The sequence below is a fragment of the Elephantulus edwardii genome, unplaced genomic scaffold (assembly GCF_000299155.1).
Source record: "Elephantulus edwardii isolate Elephantulus edwardi_28Jun2011 unplaced genomic scaffold, EleEdw1.0 scaffold00049, whole genome shotgun sequence".
Classification (NCBI taxonomy): Eukaryota; Metazoa; Chordata; class Mammalia; order Macroscelidea; family Macroscelididae; genus Elephantulus; species Elephantulus edwardii.
In genome coordinates this window covers 10795026-10814884 of record NW_006399799.1, presented here as the reverse complement: position 1 = coordinate 10814884, position 19859 = coordinate 10795026, and the positions used below count along the sequence as shown (strand labels likewise).

Genomic DNA, 19859 nt, shown 5'->3' with positions numbered 1-19859 from the left:
GCATTCTACTGCTGACACCGTGGGGGAGTAGCCACTTTCATACACTGCTGGTGGGGTTGCGAAGTGGTGACATTTTCATGGAAGTGAATTTGGCTACGGCTAACAAAACTACACATGTACTACATTTGATGCAAAATTTTTAGTGTAGGAACATTTTCTGAAAATATTCCAGCAACTTCTCCCAACAACTTGTGTCCCTCAATGACTACAATGTACTGAGTACATCTGTAGATCTCAGCTGAATATATAGTAAGATTAAACAATAAATCCAGAATGTGTTTTTCAAAAATAGATAAATAATATTTAGGATAGCTGTGGCAATTCTGCAAGATAATTCAGGGAAAATTTCCAGTATATTCTATGATACAGTACATGTTCAGTGTAAATATTGGTGCTCTCCTTTCCCTTCCTTTGGCATATATACGCTTACCTGAATCTGCTGGGAAAAGTGGGCAATGTCTTGATCTGGCTGATTTCCAGAGGCCAGCATCCGACTTTTGTTTTCCATGAACTGCTGTAATTTTTCAGAGAGATGCTCAAACATCTCTGCCTGGGGCAGAAGCTTCTTAAGGGAGCTCTCTTTTTCTTGCTGCTGGAGACAGAGCTGTTCAAAGCGCTGGCTCACTTCTGCCAGTTTGCCCTGCAGTGCTGCTGCTGTGGAGCTGTCTGCGGTTTCCATGAATCGGGTCACCATCTCACGAGTGGCCTCTAAGCTGCTCTTTTGCCGAGCAATGTCCTGCTTCAATTTCTGCCATTAAATTAAGAACACCTCCATTAGCTCTGGCTCGCTTACTTCAGGATATCTGAGCCACAGACTAATACATTTCTAATAAACTGCATGCTCAATTCCTCAAGAAGGGTTGGAGAATCACAACTAAGCTTTCTGAATACCATACATCTTATCCCCTTAGTCCTTCACCCTATTTCATCAATGGATATGGTTATCACTTTTTCTTAAGTTCAACAAGGGTAGAAATATATTTAATCAATCATTTTCTCTCAATTTTATGAGAAAATATTTATGAGATAGCGTTCTTTAACTTATTTTCCCAAGCCCTCTCCCCCGCCAATAATAAAATTACAGCACACAGTAAACATAATTAGTTGGTAACCCTAGGGGTACAGGTGTTACCATATTAGTGGCCAGGGCTTCTTGGATAACTCCTGATGACAGTGAAGCCACCTGCTCCCCTTCCAAGTTTTTTTCAACTTCCTTGATGGACTGCAACAGGCTTTCCAGGCTTTCCTGGACACTCTGAGAATGAGCAATTGCCTTTTGCAGCAAAGCAGAACGTTCATCCAGACTGCAGGAAAGGCTCTGGAAACGGCTCAGTATGGAATCTGGGAAACCAAGACCAGAGAAAAAAAAGGAGTGGAGACTACTGCTCTCGGTGTTTTTAAAAAATTACATATTTAAACTGCATACTAGTAGTAACAGTAGATGTTAAGGCAAACTAATAGAGTAAGCTTGACATTCATTGAAGTCTGAGCCAAACTCAATAAGCATTATTTACTTAACCCCTATTATGTGCCAGAAATTGTGCTAGAAGCTGAAGTCTAAAGCTAATTAAGATAAGTCTCATGAAAACTTGAAGACTATAACAGTTGTTAGGCCAGTATCTCATACCCTAGGCTAAAGAAGGTACATTATAGCAAACAATAAAAATGAAATTACTGTTGTTAAGTACCATAGAGTTGGAACTGACCCATGTCTGACCTCCATGGTAGGTTTTCAAAGGTAGTTAATCGCATAGAAGCGGAACCCGCATCCTTCTCCCACCAAGTGGCAGGTGGACTTGAAATGCATGCCTTTGGAATTGCAGCCCAGCTTCTTGTCACTAGGCCACCAGTCCTCCCTATCCAAAGTACTAAGAATACTACAGTATAGAAGCTGAGTAGGAAGACTGATTATTTTCTATCTTTTGGCTTTCTTGCAGAGAAGTGATAGAAGTAGTAGTCAGGACCTTCCAAAAAAAGGTGACTGACCTCTTGGCTACATATTGAAGCATGAGCAAATTTTGTTATACATGATAACCACACCCAACATGTGTTAGCAGCTAAATAATAGGGAAGGCTCCATGGAAAAAGCAATGAAGGAATGACTGTCTGCTAGTGAAAGGAGAGAAGCAGGATATATCTGGAAGGCAGAATACCTGGGACAAACAGGTTAAAGCCTTTCATGGGGGAACTAAAGTTCAGGAGAGGGAAAGCTACTTGATGACAGTCTGTCTGTTCATCTTTATAGTCTCAGTTTCTATCTAGTACCACAGATACTTGTACAGCGCAATGTGATGTATTATAGATGTACATACTATGAATGAAATAATTGATCAGCTGTGGTTATTGCTGCTCCATACCTGTAGTTTCTTGAACTTGCTTGTGGTCTGGAGCTGGCTCACCTTCAATTTCCATGAGATCATGAGCTACTTTTTGGAGCTTTTCTATAGGTACTTGGTGCTCGGCCAATTCCTCCTGCAACTGCTGCTTATCCGTTAGAGAGGATAAAAGAAGAATATCTTTAGTAAGTAGTCAAAGCTGGTTCTAGGTCTCTAGAAATACAAAGCAGCTCTAGAAAATAATTTTTCTAAGAATAAATTTTCAGAGGTGAGAACAAAATGTTTAGGTTCAAATCATCTCAACTGTTGTCTTTAACCTATGTAAGTATTTACCATTGCTAAATGGTAATTGGTCCACTAAACCATTTAATACAACACCTTGACGCTCCAATACAGCCTCCATCCTGGGTTACCTTAGTTGTAGCGAGCTGCTGTTGTAGGACATCAGGATCAGAGGCAACAGTATCTGACAGAAGCTTCTCCACATTGGCCTCACAAGTCTTCATCCAGGCCTGAAGGCTGCTGACACTGTTCTGGAACTGCTGATACTGACCTAGCAACATGTTCAGGTGAGAGCCCAGCCGAGAACACTGTGCGAGAGAAAAAAAGGGAAGCAGACCTAAGTAAAGTCAGGCCAAAGACAGCAGTTTCCTGAGACAGCAAAAAGAAAGAAGCCTGGATTTGATACAGAGACCTTAAACCTCACTTAAGAGTAATGCTTTAAATTCTGTCAGAGGGGGAGGTCTGGGGAAAATAATAAAAAAGCCTTATCTAACATTTAATACCTATGTGAGTATGGGTTAACAACTTGCTCTTTCTTGTAAAAATACAGCTAGCATCAGTAACTTTACACAGTCTGGCTAAAACTAACAAGATATTATGAAACATCTGACATTTATCAGTAGTACACAGAAGAATGTCACATCCTTACTCTTTGCACACATGCTTAAAGAGAGAAAGAAAAAGAGTCATGCTTGGATTCTATGAGTAGATGAGTAGTTTAAAAAACTTTAACTTTGTTGAGTCAAACTGACTCATAGCTGAAACATGCATTTTGCCCACCCCCTTGCATTTCCAAGGTTGTAAACAGAATCTAGGCCATGGACTTCTAAATTACTTGTTATACTTCCGAGTTAGACAATGACAAAGGATGTCAGAATAAGAATAGAGGCTTTCGAGTTGTGGTGCTGGAGAAGAGTCTTGAACATACCATGGACTGCCAAAAAAAACAAATAGGTCTGTCTTGGAGAGGGTGAAACCAAGGCTCTCCTTGGAGGCTAGGATTTTGAAGCTCTGCCTCACTTATTTTGGGCACATGACAAGGAGAGATTGGTCCTTGGAGAAGGACATCATGCTCAGATGTGTGGATGGACAGCGCAAAAGAGGGAGACCCCAGATGAGATGGATTGATACAGCAACTGTGACAATGAGGGTTGGTATGGTGGAATTAGTGAAACTGGCTCAGGACAGGGAAGGGTTCAGAGCTGTTGTACATAGGGTCGCTATACATCACAGGCAACTCCATGGCACATAACAACAGTAACATACTTTGACAGGTTTGGAAGCAGGAGTGGCATCCACTTCCTAAATAACATGCCTCTGGAAACTCTTTGAACTTTGATAAATGTCAACAGTTGTAGAGGGGCTTCCAGCCTTTTGTTCATAGGGTTGCTATGAGTCGTGATCAACTCGAAGGCAATCAACAACAACAACAAACAGAATAGGTGCCCCATTTCCCATCTTTGTGCCCCAGAGCCATTGGATTTGAATCATGGAAGCAGCACAGCCTTTGGGTTAACAGTACAACTCCCTACAGAGTACATTATCAGAGCTCCCCAAATAAACTTCGTACCATTTTCCACAAGAAGGATCATTATTGCTTGTTTCATTCTATTCATACAACCTTATTACATATAGCAACTTTTTGTAAATTATACAAGTCACTCAACAAATATTTTTGCTTGTAATAAAAAAAAATTGCCTGCAATAAATCACATTGCAGGAGAAGACAGGTATTAAAATGTGCAATAAATCTTTTTGGGAGGTTTGGGATGTTAGTAGAAAACATAACAGAAGTAAAAACTGACTGGATTATAAACCTTAGCAGCTGGGTGATGTTCTAGGGAAAGAAAGATTTCCACTAGATGTTCTGTACAGGAATAAGATTGTATAATTTAAGATTCTCTGTGCTCACAACAATGGATGAATGCAAATCCAATATTTCTGTATACTATCATTAAAATAACGATTAAAAATAAATAATAATAAACAAATAAATCAGGATGATAGTTATACACACACACTCTCTCTCTCACACACACACACACTCTGATAAATATCGACAGTTGTAGAGGGGCTGCAGGCCTTTTGTTCATAGGGTTGCTGAGTTGTGCTCAACTTGAAGGCAACAAAAACACACACACACATATATATACATACATACATACACAAACACACAAGATTACCTATGCTGTGTCTGTTGGGAACTCAAGTGTCTAGTCAGGATAGAGGAGGATAGGCACCTATAGCTTTACCAAGGGCTTTAAACCTGAATGCTGCTAAGATCAGACATTAGCCCAGGGCCCTACATGATTTGCACTTTTGCCAAGAGTTCCAGAACACACTCCACCTAAGGTTACTATACAGATGAGTTCTCCCTTCTTATTATGAGCCCTAGAATGAGGGCTGCCATGAAAATGAGAACACCTCCTTTACCTTTGTGTGGAGAGCAGTGTATCTTTCTGTCGCATCTCTCAGCTTCTCCTTCACTAAGTTTCCAGTTGCTGACGGTTCACTTCCTTTCTCAAAGCTGATTTCTGTGTCTAAGACTTTTTGTCCGGACATAGTTACAAATCTCAAGTCTCCTTTGTGGGAAATCACATCTTCTGAGAAGCTCCCCTGCCGCTTCAGCAGGGAAGGAAGTGCTTCTGGACTGCTGTCTCCTTTGTACATATTCTCCAGCTCTTTCTCAGACCGTTCCAGCCAGTTTTCAAACTCTTTGTAATCCTGCAGAAACTTCTGCAACTCATCCCGTAAGGTCTGCACCTGCTTCAGCTCTGCCTCTGACTGGGCCAAGGAAGTTGCATACTGTTCCTTTAGCTCTTCCAGTTTCTCCTGCAGCACCTGCCGTTCCTCAGATGTGAGATTGTGGCCATGTTGGTCCAAGAAGGCTTGAGCTGACTGGGTGGCCAGGATGAAATTTTGCTGTTGGGATAGCAATTCTTGGTGACGGGCCTGGAAAAGAAATTTTCCAAAACAAAAGACAGTAAGGAAATGATAATTATTTTGGCTTTGTTTCCTGCTACAGGTTGTTAGGGGGCCCCAGTCTTTGGGAAAGGTTAACCTGCTGGAAAAAATAAAAGGATCAGTCAAAGAGGAAGATTCTCAACAAGATGGATTGACAGACACAGTGACGGCATCATGGTAAAAGAGAAGGTTTCAATCTGTTGTTCATAGGGTTCACACGGGTCACAGTCAACTTGATGGCACCGAACAAAAACAACAACACTGTTAGAGGTAAAGAGAGGTCTTACTAGCCCACTTTTCTAGCTTCTCAGAAATTACCAGTATCTCACACTCTTTTTCAGTTATTATACACACTCTAACTGCATATAATAACTGATACACAAAAAACTTAACAGCAGTCAAAGTGATTTGTGACACAACTCTGCGATGTGGGAGGCAATATAATACTCTTACTCAAGATGAGGTAAGTGTATTAGCAAAAAGATATGAATGTCTTAACTAAGATAACACAGTTAAGAGAGAACTATGACCAGAGACTGCCTCTCTAAACCACTTAACTCTAGTAGTGCGTTATTAAATTCAGTTGGAGATTGAGGCAGCAGCTGACTGCTCTATGATGGGCACTTCTGCTCTGGTGAGAGCCAATGGGATGTCTGATTATGAAGGATTGTGGAATGAAGGACCTCATGGAGTGCCTTGGTTTTTAAATTTAGTTGAGCCCACAGGCCTATGGCCCTCGCGTCTAGAGTTGTTATATTTTGGAGGAACATACTTCTAAACCATACAGCACTCTTTTGTCAGCTTGCCAAATTGAGATAATCTGGGTTTGCTGTGATGTTGATCCTTGTGCCATCTGGATGTCAAATGCCATAACAGTTGCCATGGTGGACAGTGTTTGGTGGAGCTCCCAGTTTAAGACAGGTTTGGAAGCAGGAGGTGCATCCATTTCCTAAAACACATGCCTATGGAAACTTTATGAACTTGGAAAATTAACAATAGTTATATAGAAAGACTTCAGGTCTTTTGTTAATAGGGTCTCTATGAGTCGTCACTGACTCAACTGAAATCAACAACAACACAGGAGAATAAAAATGGCCAACAAATGATTACCCATGTTCACGGAGGGGAAGATTAAGTGGGATAAATCATACATAGAATAATGCAAAAATTACAGATATTTAGCTGTGGATATGTTACATGTTCAGGGAAACTGCCCGCCCTATTAGGAAAGATCTTGGGAAATAATTTACTAAAAAAATCATTTTAGATCAGTGAAAGTAAATAACAACCACCACATAGAAAAAGAAGTAAGCTGTTTGAATTGTTGTTGAGTGTTGTCAAGTTGGAAATGATCCATAGCTGACCTTCCAGCCAGCTTTCAGAGCTACAAAGCAGCTGATGGATTTGGATTCAAACTGTTGCCTTTGGGATTGTAGTGCTGCTTCTTACCACTAGGCCACCAGAACTCCTATACATGAATGCTGTTGTGTGCTGTAGAGTCAGAACTGATCCACAGCTGACCATCCAGTGGGTTTTCAGAGGCATTTAAGCACATAGGAGGAGACTGTCCATCCTTCTACTACAGAGCAGCTGGTAGCCCTGGATTACAGCGCAGCTTTTTGCCTCTAGGCCACATGAGCTTCCATGAATAGAGTAACTAATTTGTCCTTTGTATATGCTATGTCTAGATACACATATGCAAACTTCTCTTTTATTACGCTGGAATACTGGTTCTTTGAAGACAACTGAGCATTTTTTAAACCATGTTTTTCCCAGGCCGGAGAGAGGACAGCAAGAGTTCAGGGAGAATTTCTGACTATCTATACTGTCAATGCAACTATCTATAGAAGGGATCTAGCCTACATTTCCCCCCAACTCCAAAGTTGTCCAGCTTTAGCATGTATTAACCTGGTAGCAGCTTCACATACCATGCCATGTCATTTCAGGACAGAAATACAAAATGAGCAAGGAGTTTCTGACTTCACATCTACAGGGCAATAAAAACCAAAAATATAAAACAGCGTAAGAAATGCTACGATGCAGAGAAGGTTGAGAGCAACTTATAGAATAGAAGCAATAGGTAATCTAACTGGGAAGTGGTAAAGGAGGATTTTATAAAAGTGAAATCTAAGCTAAGATCTGAAGAGGAGTAAAAACTAACCTACACCTGGGTCCCTCATTTACAAGAAGACAGAGAGAGCTCTGAAAGTATGCAAAGGCCCAGAGGAGAGTGTGAGGTGAGGTTTAGAGATGAGGCCAGATAAGCACTGACAGATCCTGAGGGGGGCTTTATAAATCATCTTAGAATTTGGCATTTAAGTTAAGGGCAAAAGACTTAAAACAGGCATATAGCTTTTCAGAAAGACCATGAGGTAGAGAGGCAACGAATTAAGGGTAAATGTCAAAATACAAAAAGACAAGTAGGAGCTGCTATAATAATACAAGTGAAAGCTGATAATGTTCTAAGCCATATTAACATCTCGATGGAAGTGAAGAAGTGGAAATCACTTAGAGAGATAAGCAAACTTTATGGGGTGTGATGACAGATTTGATACAGCAGAGTTAAGAAAAAGAAAGGACTCTCAGTTGATAATTAATTTAGGCAACTGAGTAGGAATAAAGAAAGAAAAAGTTTTGGTGGCTTAGTGGTAAGAAGCTGTGGTGCAATCTTGAAGGCACATGGTTCAAATCTACCAGCTGGTCCATGGAAGAGGGATAGGAAATCTCCTATGTGCTTAACTGCCTCTGAAAATCCACTGGTGGGTCAGCTATGGGTCAGTTCCCACTTGCTACTCATTAGTGCAACTGATAAGGGAAGTACTGTGAGTGGCTGAGACCACCTTCACAGAGAAGAGGATCAAATGAAGCACATCAGTATTTCAGAACTGGATAGAGGAAAGGAAAGAAAGAAGATATGGTTGAGAAGTGCTCACTGGATTTAGAGCAAGGAGTTCATGTTGATTTGACCAGAGCAGAAGTGTTTCTCCCAGTGAAGACAAGTTAGCATCCTCACCTTTATCTTCTCACATTGCTCATCCAGCTTCTCTGGGGCTTGGTTCACCCTCACTTGACCATCAGTGGCATCCAATGAGCCTCTCCCCAGGTTAGATCCTGACACCTGTTCTATTCTTGGAAGGCTGGTCTGCAGCTGCCCACCAGATGGTCCCAATGAAGTCACCCAGTCCAAGAGAGCATTAATTTTATTCTTGTTCTCTGCCAGTTCCTTTGCTGCATTACTCTGAAAATAGAATTAGTTCAAGAAGGCATGAATACAACCACAAGTTAAGTAATGAGTAGAAAAATTTTACACTAAAGAAAAGACAAGCTTTGTAACAGGATATAAGTTGTTTCTAGGGAGCTCTGGTACCCAGTGGTAAGGAACTGTGCTGCCAATTCAGGGCACATGATTTGCTCAACTGGCAGAAAAAGGAGACAATCTTCCTATGGCATATACAACCTCTGAAAACTAGTTGAGGGTCACCTATGAGTCAGTTCACGTTTGACAGCAAACAACAGCAACAAGAAGCCATCTCTAAACACACAGCAAGGATCTAACTCCAGATCTGCGGAAAATGAATTTCTTCTGTGTTTCACTGCTTAATATCAAGAAAAAGGGGTAATTCCTGGATTTGAGAAGACTTTTATTAAGAGATTATTTAGTTCTCTTACCCCAAAAGCCAGAAGCTTTGGTGGCCTAGTGGTAAGAAACAGAGCTGCAATCCATCCCAAAGATAAACTGTTGGAATATGCCACCTGCTCCATGGGAGAAGGATGGACAATCTCCTCCTGTGCAATTTTCTGTCTCTGAAATTCTGCTGCAGGGTCAGCTATGAACCCATGGTTCTGACTTGAAAGGTATACAATAATAACAACCCCAACAACCAGGAGGTGCAATTGGCTATTTTTTTAAAGGCAAGAATAATGAGACTTTGTCTTACATATTTTAGACATATTTTTTGGGGGCCAGTCTTTGGTAAAAGACATCAATCCTGGGGAAGGAAGAGGGTCAGCAAGAGAGGAAATCCCTCAATGAAATGGACTATGGAAGTGACTGCAACAAGGGCTTGAGGAGAGCACAGATGTCAAGAACGGCACAGGACAGGGCAAAGGTCCAATCTGTCATTGACAGGGTTGCCATGAGTTGTGGTTGACTCGATGGCACCTAATATTAGTAACAATTACCACTTCAGCAGCACTAGAGGGAATCTTTTCCCAAGATACAGAAGTGACACACTGGTCAAGGTAAGCCTTCTCTCATCCTTTTCTCTACCAAGCAGAACTTTGAGTTCTTTCTTTTTTCTCTCAAATTCCATTTTCTGATGAAAGTCTTTTAGTAAATTGAATGTTGTTGCTGTGCATTGTCAAATTGGAACTGACCCTCCACAAGGTTTTCAGAGGCAGTAAATCACACAGGAGGAGTCTGCTCATCTTCTTCTTAACGAGCAGCTGGTAAAGTCGAACCATGTACTTTTGTGTTGGCAGTGCAATTCCTTACCACTAAGACACCAGAGCTGTTAATTTATTTACCTATGTATCTACTAATTGGCACATATTCTGACATGTATCTGAAATGACATGTTTGTATAACTTATTTCCTCTTTTCTATGTTTTCTACTTTATTCACTGGAGTTAGAGCCTATAAGCAAACAAATGATTACAATTCAAGTGGCCAGTGCTAAGTGAGGTGTAAAAGATATTTTCAGCCTTTATCTGCTGTTTGGTTTACCCCACTGTAACTATGATTTCCACTGTAACTATGCTCTATGTACTACATTCTCAAGGCTGGACTGTTCTAAACAGCTAGAGCACTGAGTATGCAAAGAGCAGTATCTCTCTCTGGATATAAATATGTACATAAATATATACTTAATAAATGTGTATTTTATAATAGGCAGCCTTTACCAATCACTCCTGATTTAAAAGTCCTTCTGTATGAAAAACCAATGAGATTTATAAACTGTCACTCAAATAAAAAAGAAATTGCTTAAAAAAGTCCTTCTGGGTGTTTCTTGTAAAATTAAAATGGACCAACTGACTACATCCTAAAGTAGTCCTTTTCTGGCATGCTGTGTTCTCTATGTGCTCTTATTTTGTACCCAATGAAAAACTAAGAACCCCGCTATTCAGAAAATTCTGACTCATAGTGACCTCCAGTGGGTCACCATCTTTCTGTCAAAGAATTGGTACTAAATGTGGACAGCTAACCTTTCTGTTCGCAGTCTGACACATTACACACCAGTACATTGAGGCCCTTTTCCCTTTTGTACAGGTACAAAAACTTTCTTTTTGAAAAACAACAAGTATGACAGCAATCTGGTTACCTTTTCCGTCTCTTGCTGTAAGGCTGAAGTCACTGCTTCCTCCAGCTCCTTTTGGGCTAGCCGGGTCCGACCCTGGAGAGTCTCATAGTGCTCCTTAGCCTGATGAAGCTTTTCCTTAAGAGCTGTCAACTCGTGGGGGCTGAGCTTGCTTTGATTCTCCTCCAGAAACCCTTCAATATCTTTGACAACATTGGCAAATGTAGAGGCATGATTCTGAATGTCGTCCTGTAAATCCTTAACACAGGAAAAGAGGGCTATTAGAGACTTCAGCTTAGGAAATTCTAAGCCCTTGAAAGTCAAAGATGCAATGACTCAGAAGACATTTCTGCAATGAACATACATGTCCTTGACTATAGTTTGCTTAAGGTTTAGGCCTAAACCAATGCAAAGAAATATTTAAGAAAAATTTAATATTCTATGCAAATATTTAAGGAAGGCAAAAGAAGATTCCTAAAACATGTCAAATAGCAGAGAGTTCTATTTTGCAATGAATTATTCTAGCAGAGCTGAAGCCTCACTGGTCCTTTACACTTTCCTGGTCATCACTCACTGTCTTGAATGGGGCTTACAAGGATCAGTATGAGCTAGTTCCCACCTGTCTCTCCAGTCTCAAACAATGTTACCCTGTTCTAGGCCCAGTGAAACTAGTTTTCCTTCAGTTCCTTAAATATGTTATCCTTGATCTCTATCTCAAGTCTAACACAAAGCCTTTTGTCTGGTATGCTTTCTTTCTTTTCCTACTACTTTATGAATAAGCTTCTGCGTATTTCTTAATTGGCCACTTATGCGGCACAAAGTAAGACTTCATGAATACCTGTTGAAGGAACGGAAGAAAGTATATATGGATTAATGCACACTCACCTTCAAATCACTCTGGTTCTTTTGTAAGGCAGCAAGGTCCTGTTGGACGGCTCTGCCTTGCTGAGACACCAATGTTCTTTCTGCCTGTTCTACCCAGTTGCAAAGATCCTCCAGTTTCTGATGACAGGTATTTTGCTGTTTCTGCAGGGTCTAATTAAAATGTAAAGGGGTGGAGAAACAATTAAATATTCTCATTTCACAAACATAAGATAATATCCTGAAAGGTAAAATAGGAAGGTTAATATCAAAGATGGAAAAGTTGGTGAGAGACTGGAACAGGAAGAGACATAAAAGTTATACTCCGAAAGTTCCCCTTGTTGACTATGGCATTTGGTCTGGATGATAACCAGAGGTAATTTTAGGAGAAAATGCTCCCAGTTTAGATGATTTTTGTTTTGTTAGGCTGCTGTTATTATCTCCTGTTATTTGGAAATGTAAGGCAGAGAGGCCATATGTCTTCAATTCATAGATCATACGAGTAAAGATAAGAAATTGGTGGTTCTTATCATCTCCTCCCCTAGAGTCAGGGGATTTGCTACATATTAAGCCAAAATATGTAAAATTAGAAAAAGTGGACTCAAGGGGGAAAAAATCAAGGATTTGGATAATTCATAAAATAATTTGTCTTCTTAATAATTGAACTGACTTTATAAATCAGGTATCTCACAAATGCAAAAACCCATTAAGTAGAATGATTACATGCCAGATATGAGGGCCTTGAGTTGGCTATTTTGAGGAGGAAATTATCCAAGAATAGCAATTACTTCATCCTTTGGGTGATTACAGTGATATTCAAGGAAAGAGCCAGGCAAGGGGAGGAGGGGAGTATGCTTCTGTGCCTTATCCTTTCTCCAGCTCTCATCTTATTTGCATGACACTGAAGCACCTGATAGAGCAATTGAGCATGATGTGTTCTCCTGACCGTCCTTCTAAAACCATTTTCCACCAGTGTCTACCATCTGATGGTATTTTAGTCACCTGCACTTACAAACAGGTGCTCAAATTGACCCTTGCTCCCCCTCTTTGGACAAACAGAAGGGTTCTGGAAGAGAACTCGTAAGAGTTCTTCAGCTGTAAAACGGTATCTTCATGTGTTAGGATGGGTGCAGACTGAATCTGAAAAAAGCAAAGCAAACAAGTTAACACAGACATAGACATGCATTCAGGGAATATATAGAGAAGCAGAGCATTTTTGGCAATAACAAGGTTAATAAATATTGTGGAATTAATTGTGTGCTCAGGGAGAGTATTCACATGCAATCCTATCACCTACTGCAGCTCAGGAGTCTACCCTGGATCGGGGCTATGCCTTAAAGTGCTCACACCAACGCAATGTCATCATTTAGTCACAGAGCACACCATATTATCCAAATTCCTAACTAAGGGACATGCAGATTTAGATGATAAATAAAGCATTACAAGTTCATTATAGTTGGAATAACTAAACGGTAATGAAGGCTATATGGTACTGATTAACCTAGTTCCCTTTAAGCCTGACTCCAAAGCTCAAGTCATTATTTTATACAATATTTAATAAAGAAGTTCCTAGTACATATTTGTTGCTGATGATATTGACAATTATACTATCATTTTGCTGTATGCCAACTTGTCCAAATAGCAGAAATTATTTTACCACTTATGTCATTATGTTGAGCTTCACAAGAAGAGGGTTGTAAATGAAAAATGAGAAGATGGCTAGATCTTTCCCCCCCAAAATCTATCAGCCCTGTTTCTATAAAGGTGTTGGAGAACAACAGTAATTTAAAAAGAAGTGCTAAAAATCAATATAATTCTTATAAAAATGTCTTTGTCATCGGTTTGAAGGATGTCAAGGAGGCTTACTGCAAATCACCTGACAATCCCCAAGATAAAACTGATTTTAAAAACATTATGCTCAAAATTTCAGCGTATCTAAACAGTTCTAATAACCCTCACAAGGATACTAAGGAAAAGAGTAGAGGTGGAAAGGGCTGGGTATGTGATTTTCTTTTGAAAGTGAGACAATGAGACACAGTGAAGGGCATCCCACTAAAAAGTAAACACTTGCACATGCATTCAATCATGCTCTTACATACAAAACCAAAACACTGCGAGGAAAAAAAGCCAGACCAGCTGCTCCTGGGACTAGAATGATACTGGCCTAATTGACATGAAATTTCAAAACTGACATGACAAATAGTCTGGCTAGGAAATCCAAAGACAGAGGACATCCCAAAAGACAAACTGAGTCCAGCTGCTGTTTCTGTCTGACCTTCACCTGGGCTGCTTGTTCCAGCTGCTGAAGACGGCCCTGCAAGGCATTCATCTGAGTTGTAGTCTGTTGGGCAAGGTCCTCAAAGGACCTGTGCAACTCGTTCAGAAGATTCAGCATCTGGTGGTTTTGCTGAGAGGACAAGTCCTGTGCATGCTCAGAAATAAAGAGTTGAATATCAAAAGCAAGAGCATCCAGTTGAGATTTCCTTTCAGTCATGGGCTCTTTGAAATCCTAAGGGAAGCAGAGGGACAAAAAAACAGAAAAAGATGAAAAGTTTTATTTCTTTCTTCATATAGGCACAAATGGCTAATCAAAGAATGACATAAGAGGTTACTTTCTCCTCTTTTCACAATTGACATGAATGAATTCTAGGGCCAAGCTAGTATTAGACAACTCTACTTCCTGCCTCTCCAAACATCTCATAAATTACAATTACGTGCCTTTACTAGACTTTGACTTTGTAATACAGTAGGACTGTCAATTATTTATGCTAAAAATATCTCCCCAAATGCTACAGTATTATTTATCTAAAATCTCTAGAAATTTAAAACAAAAACATTTTGGAAAGTATAAGATGAATATCTGGTCTAACATTTACCTTTCTAATTATACTTTCTTAGATTCAAATATTTATTTGTATTCATCCAGCACTACGTTATCGGTATAGGCCAGTACTGAGTAAATATATATTTTCTGGTAGTTTCCGTAGAATTTATTTTTAGAAAAATGTTGCTTAAACATACCAGAACTCTGAACATTTTAGTCAGACTTATTATATTGTTCCTTTAAAGAAGTTAAAACTGGCTAGAAGTAAAAACACTATAATTAAGTTCAGAAAATCAATTAAACATCTGGATTTTTCCCATAAATGTTTCCTTTTTATCAACCATGTTACGGTGTATTCAGTAAAAAGTGAGGAGATGTACAGTTCTGTCATTTTGACATAAGGATCCATAGGGGACTTATAACTGGGGTAATGAGGGTTGGTGTGTCGGAATTAGTGAGACTGGCTCAGGACAGGGCATTGTTTAGAGCTGCTGTACATAGGGTTGCTATGGGTCACAGGCACCTTGATGGCACATAACAACAACAGGGGACTTACAGACAATTCTGTCAAAAAAGCATGGAGAACTTCTTGAGTATTTATTATATGAGAATGCTTCCTTCATCTGTGAACGTGTGGAGTTCAGAAACTATCACGAGGCAACAAGCTTGGACTATTAATCCTCTTCCTATAAAAAAGTTCTTATAAGCTTTAACTAGGGAAAAGAACCAACACATGAGATGCTGTTTCTTTATATATCTCATGGGAATTTTTCACACTTGTTTCGTTCTGTAGTATCTTGTAAGAGAACTGGTAAAGTCTGTTACTCTTTCCCCAAAACAAGAAAGGAAAATGATATTTGGATATCATTACTTTGAATTCAAATGTTCATGAAAGAGGGCAGCAACTCTGGTACGAAAGAGTGAGATAAAAAGAGGCAAGGAGGGATAGAAGGATGGGTAGAAATAAGAACTTCCTGGATGCAGTGATGAGCGGGAGTGTAAGAAATGTCACAAAATGGAATGTGTATGAACAGCTGAATAGAATAGTTACCTGCTCTGCCAACTTTCACTCAAATCACAACAAAAAGTTTAAATGTAACCTGATAAGGATGTATTCAAGGAGGCTGACCATGGACAAAATTTTGTCTCTTTCTCTTAAGACAAGGGAGAGGGAAGGGGCGATAATGTGACAAGAAAAGGAGAGAACATCTCTGGTATTGTTCCAACTTAGTCAAAGACGAAGCAGTGTGTTTTTTTTTTTTTTTTTTTTGAAGCAGTGTTTTTGAAATAAAGTTCTGGCAGAACCTAACCATATCTGTTCCCTGATAGAGAGCCTCGGGCTACTTCTTCCCACTAGAGTGGATATGAATGGCCACCCTAGATGCTGTATCATTCACAAACCCAGTAAATTTACTGACTGCTCTTTACAAAAAGTTTGTCAATCCACGGTCTGTATCATGGATCAAAATTCTTCTGTTTTTTTACACAAAAATGTACAACAAAGAATGAATGAAAATCTAACGTTTCTCTAAACTTTTGTTAAAATTACAAATTAAAAAAAATGCACTGCAGTTGGCAGTGGGAGGTGGGGCAGAAGTAGGAGTGGGGAATTAGGTCCTTGACAGAATGGAAATATGGGTCAGGTTGTAAATAGAGGAGCTGTAGTTCGAATAATAGGTTAAGATTCAGATTCTCTCCAAAGAATAGATGAAAAGAGAAGTGGTCATAAGCACAAAAGCTCTAGACATACAATAAATTAAAAACTAAATATCAGATTTTATTTCTGATATGGAAAACCATACTAAGAAAGGACCTTAACTGCTCTGCCTAGTAGAAAAATAAAATCTATAAACCCACATGGAAAAATATGCTTCAGAATGCATGAAGAGTTTACCTTGCACTGTTGGAGCCAGTGATTTAGGCTGTCAGCATCTGTTTCACTGTTACAGTCTTTGCTTTTCAGGGTAAGACTGGTATTGTCAAGCCAGGATTTCAGATCTTGAAGTTTACCTTCCAGCTGTACTTGTTGATTTAACATTTTAGTCTAGGAAATAATGGCAAATCAGATTACAAAAATCTTTGAGCCCCCTTAGACTTGATGAGCCTTTATAAATAAAGACAAGAACCTTTACCTTTTTCATGTCCACAGCACTCTGGAGGTTGAGCAGCCTGGGATTCCAAGTGTCAGTCACAGAGCTGAGAGACTTTTGAAGATTCTTAGCATCTTTCTCAAGAGCCTTCAATAACTGAGCAGGTACTTCTGGAGGCTGGCTAGTGATAATCTGGTTCACACCTTCTAATTCCTGATTTACCAAGGTGGACAAATCCTTTAGCTCCCTGTCTAATACCTGAGAAAAGAAAGTAGAGTTATCTCCAAACTCAAGACTAGAAATCTTGCCATTTGAGAAACAGATATAAGCAGTAGAACTCAGCTTTTCAGACTCAGTTCACTGCTCCTCTCATCACTACGTGCTGCCTCCCCATCCCCAAGAGAGCCACTGTGCCCTTTCCAGGGAATGGTGAGGCAGCTCTGACCTGCAAACTATAAACCTCCAAAACACAAACTGCAAAATAAGTCAATCAGAAGAATGACGCTTCCACTTCAAACCACAAAGAGAACAAAAAACATTAAACAACCTCTATGAGCCAGTTTTTGAACTCAGCTAATCTATGGTAGTCAAATCTTAAACTCAGAAGTCAGATATAAGATGTAGAAAAGTGGTCCTTCTGGGGAATCATCTGCCATTCTGTCACCTTATGTAAATTCTGAGTGTTGCCGGCACATAGAACCGGAAACTTCTAAAATCTGTGTCTTCATTGTGACTCCAACTCTGTTAACATTTCCTAAACTCAAGTTCAGTGAAAGGATGATTTGGCCCCTGCCTTCTGGTACTACCAATTTCTGAACCTTTGGATAATTCTGCAGTGTAAAGTTTATTCTTTAGCTTCCTGTAAGATTAGGATTTGGTTTTATCTGTTCTGTTAAGTCAACTGTCTTATCTGCTTACTAATTTCTAAATATTGCTTCTGCTTTCTCTTCTGTTTTTTCTTATGAATTTAAACATTTAGAAAACACCTGTTCATAAAGTCTTAGTGAAGTGTTGGGAAGGAATAGTGATTAATTTACACATCCATTCAATGTATTATTTTTAACCCAATCATTTTAGCCCTCAATATTTTTTTGCTTGAATTTCTGCGAACGTTTCCATTCAATCACCCTGTCATCAAATTACTTCATTTAGTCCAAGATTACACAGATAGTAATTACTATTCACAGAGAAGTTTACTCAAGCTTGTTCAAGCCTGTTTCTTATAAGTCATGTCTGGTCTAGCTAAACCTGGCCCATCTCAAAGTTATCAGAAAAGGGTCTGAGATCATTTACCCTAGAATAAAGCTAACTGGGTTCTTTCAAGCCTTGGTATACTCTGGGAAGGCACGCCAACTATCTCGAAGACAGCAGGCCTAGTAGAAGTCTCTTGGTACGTACCTTGGCCTGACATAGCAGATCCTGCAGCTCTGTCAGGTTTAACTCCAAAGGTTGAATCTGTTTAGCCCTCATTTCAATGTCCCGTAATAGAGAAAGATAGGACACTAGCTTCTCATCATGTTCTAGACAGAGTTGTCGATTATATACATTCTGTGGAGCCCAAAGGAAAAAAAAATTCAGATCTGACATTTTCCTTTTAAGTTTGCTTTTTCAAAGAAATCCATTTTCTTGTTAGACAGAAATGAAAAGCACAATATATACAACGGAGAAATAAAATGTTATTTTGTCAAGCTGTCTTAAATCAACAGACAAAAGAAATAATTTCCTCAAAGGGCAAAGTGCAAAGTTAATAATCTAAAAGCAATACGTGAGCAGACATTTTCAAACTCGACTCGATTTCAGGTAGCACCATTTAGTGTTTCAAACTAACTCCAATATTAGTTTCTAACTTAAAACTCTTGCAAATTTCAGAAAGACATCTAGTGTCACTGTCTTATTTCCAACAATAGAGCTATAAACAGCGAAGCTAAAGTGTATCTTGGAGAATGATGTAGTACCCTAAAATTATAGATATACATATAGCATACATATATAAACTCAGCATCTTGTTAGGAATTTTAGCCTTTAATTAGTTGTATCTGAAAAATGTGCAAACAGACCACTAAAAACGTACCTTAGTTGCTTTGAAGGGCTCTGGATTTACACTTTCATGTTCTTTTCCTGCAGGGACAGTCACGACAGGAGCTTGCTTAGTGCTCGGGTTCTCTTCTAGCTTTTCCTGTGGTGCCTTCGCATCTGTGCTCTTTGCAGGGTATGACACGAGGGGTACTGTCTTTTCAGCACTGGTCTTTAGGACAGAAGAACTAACAACAATAGCCTGCTGACCTGTAATCTCTTCCTGTGACACATCTTGTAACAGTTTTTCTGATACAAGGGACTTCAAAACTCTGGAACCTTCCTGAGTCACTATGCCTGCAAGGGACACTGCATCTGAATCTGTAACTACAGACTTTTCCATTTCTACAAACATATCTCCTGTTATTTCCTGAATTGTTGCTATGTTAGATTTGGAAATTCCACAAAGGTTATGATCACCTTGGCTGCCTTGATCATGAAGGTCTTTTCTCTCTGAGGATTCCAGATAACTGACTTTTTCTGTGACAACTCTGGGTATGGAAACTTCTTCCACTTTAAGAGTTTTTGCTGAGTCACAAGTTACTTCTTGAGGTGACTTTTCCTTACATTCACTAGAAGACAAAATAAAATCTTTGTTTTCCTTAATTTTAACATTAGCACAGGAATCTTGGTAATAGATGGTTTCCTGCCTCGTGGTTCCTTGGAATGACTTATCTGCTTTGGAAATTTGGGGTGTGTCTGGAGCGTGGGCTTTTCCAGGGGATTCCTGATTGTGAAATCTTTCAGGTCTTGGGGTAACCGATGAAGATGGCTCTCCTAAATTTTCTTCTTGCTTTAAAGTCAAACAGGTATTTAAATTGTTGATATCTTTATTGTCCTGTTTAGAGGTACAGAGTGCTAAAGTGTCTTGATTTCTTATAGAAATTCTTTTAGACACTATTTGGGAAGAAGATTCGTCATCTTTACAAATAATGGATAGCTGCAGGTCCCTATTAGTTTCTTTCCTGCTTACAGGTAAGGATATTTCTGTAGGTTGACTATTTATATTTGAGTCATGCTCATCATCAAGGGCAGTTTTCTTATTCAGCTTTTCTTCTGAAGGAACTTCAGGTTTGCATAGTTTGATACTTTCTTCTAAACCAATCTCCTTCTTTTTCTTACTTTTCACTTT

The 19859-nt window shown here is 39.4% G+C and overlaps 1 protein-coding gene across 1 annotated transcript in view; it reads right to left on the bottom strand.

The window, feature by feature from the left end:
• The window catches only part of LOC102871467 (microtubule-actin cross-linking factor 1-like), a gene marked incomplete at its 3' end in the record, with an annotated part of 301457 nt that overhangs the window by 133470 nt on the left and 148128 nt on the right, over positions 1 to 19859 (bottom strand). Inside the window, 8 exon segments of the mRNA XM_006886487.1 lie at positions 431 to 748; positions 1133 to 1341; positions 2358 to 2481; positions 2750 to 2926; positions 5052 to 5570; positions 8596 to 8820; positions 10904 to 11137; positions 11765 to 11914. Coding sequence (XP_006886549.1) covers positions 431 to 748; positions 1133 to 1341; positions 2358 to 2481; positions 2750 to 2926; positions 5052 to 5570; positions 8596 to 8820; positions 10904 to 11137; positions 11765 to 11914 — 1956 coding nt within the window.